Source organism: Chrysochloris asiatica, unplaced genomic scaffold (genome assembly GCF_000296735.1).
Source record: "Chrysochloris asiatica unplaced genomic scaffold, ChrAsi1.0 scaffold00033, whole genome shotgun sequence".
Taxonomy (NCBI): Eukaryota; Metazoa; Chordata; class Mammalia; order Afrosoricida; family Chrysochloridae; genus Chrysochloris; species Chrysochloris asiatica.
Window position 1 is genome coordinate 3,556,527 of NW_006408551.1, and position 10,469 is coordinate 3,566,995.

Here is a 10,469-nt window from a genome sequence, read left to right on the forward strand (position 1 = left end):
GACAGATGCACGCACCAGCAAAGCTGCACACCCCAAGCATCAGCCAACTTTTGCCGGCTCACTTGTCGTATTCTTCTATATTACACCTCTCTCAAGGTACACGCCCCCCCCTCCCGGGGGCCCTGGGCATTCGTGTTATTGTCTCAGCACGTTTGTAGGTCCGTGTGCTTTTGTGTTTTTATGGACCTGTTCATGGTTGTGAAACTCCGCTCTCAGCTCCGAGGGGTAAGCATGGTGGGGGTGTAAGAATGTCGCCGGCGGGGCGCTCACGTGGGCACGTGGGTGCGGAGAAGGCCGGCTGTGCATCCGGCGTGGGCGGCAGGGAGCAATCTCGCCCCTCCCTCTGGGTCTCCAAGCCCGCCCTCCACAGCCCGGCTTTGGTCACCTCGGTCCCTAACTTGGCGCCCCAGCTCGAAGTCCCCGCCCCCGCCTCCCCCTGTCTCCGCCTCTCTCCAGCACTGAGTCTCCTCGGCCAACAGGCCCCGGCTCCCGCCCCCCACCCCCGGCCTCCGCCCCCGACTCTGCCCACGCCCTCCGCCCGCCCAGCAGCCAGCACAGCGCGGGCCTCGCTCCCCTTGCGTCCTGCGGGGGCGGAGGCGCGGAGAGGCGGCGAGCGCAGCCGGGGAGGTGGGGGGGGGGGGCAGAGGCACAGACTGAGGCGCGGAGTCTGGGAGAGAGACGTGGAGGGAGGGACGGAGCCTGGACAGCAGCGGACAGGGTATTACGCGCTGGGAAGAGCTCTAGGTGCTCTTCTCTAGAAGAGCACTGAAAGGGGCACTGGGGTGGTCTCTCGCCGTCAATGCACAGAGCGTCTTCAATTATTGTCGAGCAGCCGCCAGGCGGAGGGGACAGCGCCCGCCGGACCCCGCAGTCAAGATTGAAGTTAGTGGGCAAGGGAAGCGGTGGGGAGTGGAGAATGGGTGGAGCCGGACTTGGGAATGGGGTCTGGAGGGCAGGGGTCGAGGAGAGGATGGGGGGAAGTGGGATGTGAGTGGGTAGATGAAAACTGGTGAGAAAGGGGGTGAGTTTTCGAATTAGGGGACCCTGGAGCATCAGGGATCTGATGAAGGTGGATGTGAAAGAGTAGTACTTGCCCCCCCTTCCCCCCCCCCCCCCCCCCCCCCCCCCCGTTTACTCTGTGAGCATGACCTGGAAGGGATCCGAGGCATTGTGAGCCCCCACGAAGAACGTGGGAGCCCCTAAGCACCAGGAAAGTCCTGGTGCTCCAGCTGGCAAGAGTGAGGGGAAGGGCCGCTTAGCTGGCTGTTTGGTGTTGGCACGGATGCCTTGGTCCCGGGGTCCGGTGGTCAAAGAGCACTGCGAAAGCAGATTCATTCAGTGTCCTTCCCGTTTTCAGCCCCTTTATTCACCACGTGGGGAGGGGTCGAGAGGGACTGTGTGCAGCCCCTCCCTCCTTGAGCGGTTCCCCCACTTCAGTGAAGATGTGGGTGGAAAATGAGGGAGTGGAAGGTAGGCGGGAGCCCCCAGGCTGCTTTCGCCCACTGACGCTTCTGCTGTGGGAGTGTGTGTGGGTGGAAAGGCCCCTAGCAGAACAATTGAGGTGCCCCTCCTCTTCCCAGGCCTAGACTGCTTAGGAGGAAGGTCACTTCTAGGAGAGGAGCCAACTTGAGGGGCGTTGTGCAGCCCGGGAGGGAGGGAAGCATGCGTTCAGTTCAGCCCGCCTAAGGTCTGGGAAAGGCTAAGAAGAGAGGGCCACCTATCCACTTGTCTCTCTAGTGGGAAAGGGTAGGGAAGAGGCCACACCCCTCCCTCTCAGCCACCTGGGCAGAATGTCACCAGGAAGTGGAGCTAGTCAGCAGTGTCCCTACTGTCCATTGTGGGAAGAAGATTTGGGTCTCCCCTCACCTTGTTATTAAGGGCTATCAAGTCGATTCCTACTCATAGTGACCCTGCATAGAGTTTGCCAGAAGCAGCTTGTGAGTTTGAACTGCAGTCCAGTGCTTATTCTACAATGCCTCATCTTACTGTGGGATAGTACCTTGAGTAGAATTGCGACTTCTGGTGGAAGGTGAAAACTCATCTGGGGCGAAGAGGTTTAGCCACCACAGGCTGTGCTGGCAGGCCTCAGTGTCCTCGATCCAGGCTTGAAAGATAGAAGCTGAAGATGGAAACTAAGATTTTTATTCCCTCAGATCAGTCGAGATGGCATTTGCATATCTCATAAACCTCTGAGTAGTAAGTGTCTGATTCTCATAGTCTGTGCTTAGGCCTGGGCTCTAGGCGAATCCAGCCAAGTGAGGGGAAGAGAAGCAGGCAGCCAAGAAAGGACATTTGTGGGGATGGGCTGGTACCCAACAGGGAGACTTGGATCCACTCTCTCTCCCTTGCACCTCTTTCTCAGGACCAGTGCCAGAGCCATGGCACTACCTCGGACGCTGGGGGAACTGCAGCTGTACCGGGTCCTGCAGCGTGCCAATCTCCTTTCCTACTACGAGACCTTCATCCAGCAGGGAGGGGATGATGTGCAGCAACTGTGCGAGGCTGGGGAGGAGGAGTTCCTGGAGATCATGGCACTCGTGGGCATGGCCACTAAGCCCCTCCATGTCCGGCGCCTGCAGAAGGCATTGAGAGAGTGGGCTACCAATCCAGGGCTCTTCAGCCAGCCAGTGCCTGCTGTGCCGGTCTCCAGCATCCCACTCTTCAAGATCTCTGAGACTGCGGGTACCCGGAAAGGGAGCATGAGCAATGGGCATGGCAGCCCAGGGGAAAAAGCGGGTAGCACCCGCAGTTTTAGCCCAAAAAGCCCCCTGGAACTTGGGGAGAAGCTGTCACCATTACCTGGGGGACCTGGGGTAGGAGATCCCCGTATCTGGCCAGGCCGCAGCACTCCAGAGTCAGACGTTGGGGCGGGAGGAGAAGAAGAGGCTGGCTCACCCCCTTTTTCCCCACCTGCAGGGGGTGGAGTCCCTGAGGGAACTGGGGCTGGGGTGCTAGCAGCAGCTGGGACTGGGAATGGTCCAGACCGACTGGAACCAGACATGGTGCGCATGGTGACAGAGAGTGTGGAAAGGATTTTCCGGAGCTTCCCAAGGGGGGATGCTGGGGAGGTAACTTCCCTGCTAAAGCTGAATAAGAAGCTAGCACGGAGTGTGGGGCACATCTTTGAAATGGATGATAATGACAGCCAAAAGGAAGAAGAGATTCGCAAGTACAGCATCATCTATGGCCGCTTCGACTCCAAGCGGCGGGAGGGCAAGCAGCTCAGCCTGCATGAGGTGAGGACCCTGCTGCCTAGGATTGCTTTTGACTCCTGGGGCCTCACCCTCATCTCCAAGAATTCCAGTGCTTCTGTGCCCTTTGACCTGGACCCCAGGCACTAACCCTGGCCCCAGCTGCTGCAATGCTTCCATCATGAACTAAGTGGGAAGCGGAGATAAATATTACAACGTAGTTGTCCAGCCCAGGGACAGGACATTCGGGGCCCCGTAGACAAGACGGAGGCCCTGGACTTTCCTAAGTAAGCTGTGGTTGCTGACCTTTGGCCTCTTTCCTCAGAAAGTTCCCAAGTATTTTAAAAACCAAAACAAACTTCCAATGGATGGGACTTGGATACTGAAAGGGTGTAAGAACAAGGTGTTGGAGAGTTAGGGATCTAACTGCTTTGGCTGTTTTCTCTACAGCTGACCATCAATGAGGCTGCTGCCCAGTTCTGCATGAGAGACAACACACTTTTACTTCGAAGGGTGGAACTTTTCTCCCTGTCCCGACAAGTGGCCCGTGAGAGCACCTACCTGTCTTCCTTAAAGGGTTCCAGGTGAGACCTCTTTTCCAGATCTTTCCTGGATTGAAACTTTTTTCCAAGGAGATGGATCATAACCTAATCTCCAACTCAAGAAATCTAAGCCTGCTTCCCACCCCTCTTCATATCCTGTCTCTGGCAGTGTTGGCTTGTCTGAGTTATAACCCCTTCTTTCACCCTCTTCAGGCCTCCCAGAAGGCCCCCAGAACTGGAGCTTTCTGCACAACCAGCTCCTTACAGTCTTTAAATAACGTATGCCCCTGTCCAGATTCTGCATTGTGACCATTGTGTGACCATCCTCAATGTGCACTTCATTCCTTTCCATTCTTGCAGGATTCATCCTGAGGAATTGGGAGGCCCCTCGCTGAAAAAGCTGAAGCAGGAGGTGAGTTCTGTGGGATGTATGTGAGGGACGTAGGGCAGCCTTCCCCAGTCTTTCTTGCCAGATCCTCATTTCCCTCTTTGGGGCATTCACAGGTTGGAGAGCAGAGCCACCCTGAAGTCCAGCAGCCTCCTGCAGGCCCTGATTCCTATGCACCCCCATACCGTCCCAGCTTGGAGGAAGACAGTGCCAGCCTGTCTGGAGAGAGTCTAGATGGACACTTACAGGGTGAGTGGGCATTGGACTACTATTACTTTCCTCACTACTGGGGGATGGGGTGGAGGGAGCCAGGAGGCAGCTGCTGGAACAGGAGAGTGGGAGGCCTGGCTGGACAGGGGCAGAACTACCTAAGGTCTGGCTGTATGGTTGAGGGTGGGGGTTGAGTTGGTTGCCGTCCTTTATCTGACCCGTGCCCATGCCCACAGCTGTGGGGTCGTGCCCAAGGCTGACGCCGCCCCCTGCTGACCTGCCTCTGGCATTGCCAGCCCATGGGCTGTGGAGTCGCCACATCCTGCAGCAGACACTGATGGACGAGGGGCTGCGGCTGGCCCGCCTCGTCTCCCACGACCGTGTGGGCCGCCTCAGCCCCTGTGTGCCTGCAAAGCCACCTCTCGCAGGTGAGGCAGCCATCAGTGCTGTCCCCGAGCACCCCAACCACCCTGGCCCCATACAGCTATCCTGGGTGTCCTGGGGCCAGGTGGGAGGAAGAGGAATGTAATTGCCAGAGATGGCAGAAAAAGGGGTCAGGTTCCAGGCAACAAGACCTTTGCTTGAGGAGAGGAGGACCCTGCTGTTCTCACTGGGGAGGGTCTGGCCCAAATGTTGATTGTGAAGGGGAACTGGGGGTGGGGCAGGAAGGAGGGCCACCCATAAGGGAGACTTGGATATAACTTGCACCAGTTCAGGTACAGGCTGGGAGTTATGGGGGTGGGGTTGTTTGTCCAGCTTGGATGTTGAGGAGCCCAAAGGGGGATGCATTGTATATGGATGGGGGAAGGGGAGCAGGCCGGCAGAGGGCTGGGCATCTGCTGGGCTGAGAGTGACGCAGCAGATAAAGCCACCAACCCTGGCTTGGTATTTTTAAACTGTGCGTGGGTGGGAAGTGGGGGCGGGGACTGGAGGGGGGTTCTTAGGGGAGGAGCGGAGAGTCTGGTTTCCTGTGTTCCCCCTGACTTGGCTCTCCAGAAACTTGGGGGGCCATGATAAGGTGGGTGGGTCCTGGGAGGGGGCCAGGGATGAGTGGGGGTGGCAGAACCCAGAGATGGGGGGAGGGGAGAGGTCAGAGCCAAACCGCCCCCACAGCTCCTGACAGAACGAGAAATTCCAGCTGAACGGAGGCGGAGAGACAGAGACCCATAGAGAGAGCTACACATAGCCAGAAAGGGGAGGGGGCCATGCACACTTGTGTCAAGAGCGTCCCTCCGTATACCTGCGGTAGGCAGGAGACAGGAATTTAGTAAATGGATCATATCCTTCACAGCCCTCTCTGTCCCCGCTTATGTTCCCAGCCACCCTGTCTGCAGCCTCCACCTCCAACAGCCTCCTAACATCCTCCTTCTCTCTGCAGAGTTCGAGGAAGGACTACTGGACCGATGCTCTGCCCCAGGATCCCACCCTGCGCTGGTGGAGGGACGTCGGAGCAGCGTAAAAGTGGAGGCTGAGGCTAGTCGGCAGTGAGGGGCAGACTGGTGTCCTTGGACCCAGAGCCCCTTACTCAAGAGCCCTGGAGTCTAGTCACAACCTGGGTCCTTCCGCTGCCCTTCTCCTGCCTCCTCACCTGCTCCATGGGCAAAGGACTATGGGGCTTCAAGCAATAACCAATAACGAGCAGGGCCTAGCCAGAGGACACAAGGAGGGTGCATGGTGCCCCTCACCCCTGCCCACAGCAAGGGGACGAGGACTCTGCCTCCAGGGATTCTACTCTCATCTGCACAACACACTCCCATTTTCTATGTTTGAACTGATGATGTGAGCAATTGGACTCAGTTTGGACATGGAGGAGAGAGGGGCTTCCCTGGGAAAGTCCAGCAACAAAAATGGAAACATTTACCACAGAATTGGGGGCCTGGGAACACTGGAACTGCCCTTTCTCCCTCCGCATTCCCATTTGTGTGCTTCTAGTTTGTTTCTTTAATTTAACAAGTGCTGCCACTAGCCCACCTATCCCCATCTCTCCCCCAAGCCCTCAGCACTTCTTTCCTCCTGCCCACTCTTGGAGGGGAGGGGCGGTGGAGGTGGGATCCTGAGAGGCCTGGGTTGGACTCAGGGTCTCACCCAGCTGGGGGCTGGACCGCAGCACTTATCTGAGTAGTTAGAGCATCTTTCTTTTCAGATTGTGTACAGTAGATTATTTATTTTGTTATTTTGGAATAAAATTTATTTTATGGCTTAGGATCTGTGACCCCCCACCCCCTAAAAGGGAGAAAGGGCCGCATGGGATAGGGAGTGGAGGAACACTGGCAATAGGTGGGGAAATAGAAGAGGAGCAACAAGTAGGGCCCCTCATCCCATTGAGAGTAAGCACACACCTGGGCCCCCTCCCCACACACTCATCCCCTGGCTCCTGGCAGGATCAAAGGTTGAGCAGCCAGAGCCATATACTGGTGTCGCGGTCCCATAGTCATGTTTGGAAAGACGTACATTTAGAGTAACATACAACAGGTACCAGCACACTGCTGGTGTCTTGTGTGACATCTCTGACTTCCAAATTTGTGTTGTCGCATAGACAAAATCAAATTAGGCACATGTTCTTAGGTATATATCTGCACATTAGCATGTCTTAGGTATATATTCTTTCACACAGCCCTGATAATTCTGTACAATCTCATACACATTCCAAATGCTTCCATCTGAATGGCAGGATGGTCTGGGATTTTGTTTTTGTGTTTTAATCTGAACAAAATCCACATCAGTAACCATATGTACAGACCCCTTGTAAACTGCCCAGTTCAAGGACTCCTAAATTGCCTCCCTTTTCCATGGGAATAAGCACCCCCAACTCATCCACTCCATCCTCAGCCTCTAGTGCCAATGTGTACACATACCTGCGTGTTTCTACATGTGTGTCCTGGGCCCTAGTGTGGAGTAGGCGGAGGAGCACTCCCTGCCCCAACCTGTGTCCTTACCCACTGCCCTCAGGCTCAACCCCAGCTTCTGGTCGAGAGCTGTGTGTGTGCACTGCAAGTGCAGGTATGTTGGGGCATGTCTCTGGAGCCTGAACTTCCCTTCCTGTACTAGAAGGGGGTGGGCTGGGGTGTGTGTTGGCAGGAGTGGGAGGAAAGGAGTGGATCAGTTACACCCACAGTGCATTCTTCTGGCGAAATCTTTTCCTCCTGACCAGGGACTAGGCAAGATAGGTGGCACCCTCCCCATCTGCTGCTTGGCAGGAGCATGGGCAGGTGTCCAGAGCAGGTCCATGGGTATACAAGAGCTAACTCTCTGGGTTTCTCCTCCAGCTGGGATCACCAACTGGGGTTGGCCCTTAGGTCCGGATGGGACATGGAGATCCCAGACTGCCCATAGGTGGGGGGCTGCAGGAGGGGCTGGGCTCCCAGAGGCCTGCCCCCTGGCTCCCCTTGCCCTTCCAGGAGCAACTTGTTGAGGTCCTGTTCAGTGGGAGGCAGTAGGAGAGGTAATGTGTCTTCACCAACCCTGCAAGGAAGTAGGTAGGGACATAGTGGGGTAGTCATGGTGCCCATCTAGTCCCTCCCAGCCAGCCACCACCCCAGGTTGACACTCACCAGGATCCTTGAGGGAACCCTCCCACCTGCTGGCCCAGATGGCTGTCTTCCGCCATGGCCACATCTGAGTAAAGCAGGGGCTCAGGTGTGGGCACAGCATGTTCCTGAGGCTGGCACGGCAGCAGACCCCTGCCAGGACCAGGATAGGTGAGAGGTGCGCTCAGAAAGAATAGGAAGCACAGGGTCAGGAGGGATTTGTTACTCACTGAGTGTGAGGTTGGTCGAAGGTGAGGCTCATCTGTCCCAGGCTGGGGGGCACCTGCAAGTGACGTCTAGAAGGAGGAAGGAAGACTGGGTAAGGGCAGAGTTAAGATCACTGAGGGAGGAAACAGAAGTTCTGGCTCTATATATTTATTTCACAACTCACTAACTGCATGTCCTTGAGCAAGCCAGATTTCTATAGTCTTAGTCTTTTAATCTGTAAAGTAGGAGGTGGACTAGCTGACTTGTAATGTTCTAAATCCTCCAGTCCCACTCCACTTCAACTCCTGGGAGGGGAGATGTTATGCCTTGATGAGTTATAAAGGAGCCTTGGTGGGACAGCGGTTGAATGCTCAGCTGCTAACTGTAAGATGGGCAGTTTGAACCCACCCAGTGGCTCTGCAGGGAAAAGACCAAGTGCTCTACTCTCATAAAGAATTACAAACTAGACAGCTTTATGGGGCAGTTCCACTCTGCCAGATGGGGTGGCTATGAGTCAAAATCGACCCAATGGTACCTAACAATAAGAGCTGATGAGCATCTAGATGTTATTTAGGAAACAAAAAATTGAGGCCACTTCAAAGTCAAAACATGATAAATAAAAATCAAGACAGCAGATAAATGACATTGGATTTCAACGGCAGGAAAGAAAATGCTACTATTACATAGCTCTTGCTAGGAGCCAGGTACTGTGCTCAGCTTTACACATATCAAGCATTTAACCTTCACAATAACTATGAGCCAGGCATCACCATTATTACCATTTTATAAAATTTGCCCCAAATCAAAAGAGTCGAATTGGAACCTTGGCCATCTTAACCACTACTGCCTCAATGGAGTGGGCAGAAGAGATGAAGAAAAGGTATGATATTTGGAACCCCTCTGTCACAGAAGACCCTCTCCTAACAAGTGCAAATGCCCACCCTCCTTGTAAACTCCCACCCCTGACTTACTCCTGGAAAGTTGGCAACATGGTGACTGATTCTTCCGGGGAGAGAGCTTGATATGAGGGTATCGAATGAGAGTGTGGTGGGTACACCTGGGGCCTGGGGATAGAAAGCAGACCCTCTGATGGCAGCCCTTCTTCTGGGTGCCCTACCCCATCCTATGGAAGGGGAACCCCATTCATGGAAAGGGAAACTCCCTGTTTCAGCCCCCAATGCCAGCTCTTCCAATTGGTTATACTTAAAGTCCATCTGCATAGGGCAGCCCCAGACTTGTCAAGCTCCTTACACCATATCTGAGCCAAGCTGCATGTTCATGGAGGAATCACGGCCCATTCCAACATCATAAGTGGGCACCATGGTAGGCATATGGGACTCTGGGGCAGGAAGCGGTTGGTCCCTGGAAAGTGAGAGGGAATTACATGTGTCTGACCAAGGGTGGATGGCACCATTCCTTCCTGCAGGAAAGGGCCCACCCCCAGGCCCACTCACCATCCGTACCATCATACTCACCTTTCCACAGTCATCTTGATGGTGGCTGGGACATAACCCCTGCCATCCTTGCCCATCTGTTCAGCTGTTGTGGGAAGCAAAGAAGAGCTATAGAGTGTCTGGAGTTAGGAAGATGGAGATGGTGGGCATGACAAAAGGGCAGCCAGAAGAAGTGGGACAAGAAGACAGGAGAGAAGCTGGTAATGACACTATGGGCAGAGAGGTGGGGTGCGGGGAACAGCTGGGAGCAGGAAAGAAGCAGGCAGCAGAAGAGGGGGAAATCAGCTCCAGCTCACGTTTGTAGTGGTTCCGGAAAGCCTCATCCTTGGGTTTCTTAGGATAGAGGTTTCTGAGCTGAGCAAGGTCACGGATTCGGTCCCCCAGTGAGCGGATGGACAGGTCCTTGGCTGAGAATGGCTGGATGTTCTCTATCTGTGGAGAGCCTACAACAGGAATGAAATTCTGGGTGCCTCTATTCAGATGTTCTTCCCCTCTTCCAGACCCCACCACAGGACCCATTCTCAATCTACCAAAGCAACAGAGAAAGGTCCCTGAGATAGGAGTGCTGAGGCAAGGAGACTCACTAGTCCCCATTCCCATAGAGCTCCTGTGAGAAGATGGAAGTTTAGACCACAGAAGGATGAGGAGAAGTTGGGACTAAAGGAGAATTTCCTGAAATGTTAGGGTTGGCATTAAGGAAGCCTAGGAGATGTCTCCCTATATGAAAGCCCAGAGGGCACAGTCACAGAGACAGAGGACTGGCTGCAGTGACCTTACCATCCTGGCCCCGGATGACGTGGGCAATGGTGATGCCCCCAATCTCTGAGTCACTGAAGCGTAGGAGGAAGGTCCCATCCGGCTCATTGAGAAGAAGGCTAGTAACATACTGTTTGCTGATGAAGCCGATGATCAGCCTGGCCAGGATGGAGGAGAGCATGGGGGTGGGGGCA

The 10,469-nt window shown here is 55.0% G+C and overlaps 2 protein-coding genes across 2 annotated transcripts in view; one reads left to right on the forward strand and one right to left on the reverse strand.

Moving 5' to 3' along the window:
• Positions 1–799: 799 nt before the first annotated feature.
• On the forward strand, positions 800–6,536 carry NAB2 (NGFI-A binding protein 2 (EGR1 binding protein 2)). The gene is made up of 7 exons (XM_006859461.1): positions 800–882; positions 2,363–3,236; positions 3,642–3,775; positions 4,094–4,145; positions 4,238–4,370; positions 4,568–4,759; positions 5,710–6,536. Exons 1-7 carry the CDS (start codon positions 800–802, stop codon positions 5,817–5,819), a joined length of 1,578 nt encoding a protein of 525 aa, XP_006859523.1. The 3' UTR covers positions 5,820–6,536.
• A 1,067-nt stretch (positions 6,537–7,603) lies between these two features.
• The window catches only part of STAT6 (signal transducer and activator of transcription 6, interleukin-4 induced), a 13,023-nt gene continuing 10,157 nt past the window's right edge, over positions 7,604–10,469 (reverse strand). The window contains exons 13-20 of the mRNA XM_006859598.1: positions 10,297–10,433; positions 9,816–9,962; positions 9,541–9,604; positions 9,317–9,427; positions 9,037–9,129; positions 8,089–8,154; positions 7,883–8,011; positions 7,604–7,793 (exon numbers count right to left, since the gene is read on the reverse strand). Of these exons, the coding sequence (XP_006859660.1) occupies positions 7,604–7,793; positions 7,883–8,011; positions 8,089–8,154; positions 9,037–9,129; positions 9,317–9,427; positions 9,541–9,604; positions 9,816–9,962; positions 10,297–10,433 (937 nt within the window). The remainder of the gene's footprint in view (positions 7,794–7,882; positions 8,012–8,088; positions 8,155–9,036; positions 9,130–9,316; positions 9,428–9,540; positions 9,605–9,815; positions 9,963–10,296; positions 10,434–10,469) is intronic.

What these genes read in the sequence shown, in the direction of transcription:
- NAB2 (XM_006859461.1), top strand. Translation starts at nt 800, where the DNA reads ATGCACAGAGCGTCTTCAATTATTGTCGAGCAGCCGCCAGGCGGAGGG. An exon ending in ACCCCGCAGTCAAGATTGAA is followed by an intron (nt 883 to 2,362) that starts GTTAGTGGGCAA and finishes CCTCTTTCTCAG; the next exon opens with GACCAGTGCCAGAGCCATGG. An exon ending in AGCAGCTCAGCCTGCATGAG is followed by an intron (nt 3,237 to 3,641) that starts GTGAGGACCCTG and finishes TTTTCTCTACAG; the next exon opens with CTGACCATCAATGAGGCTGC.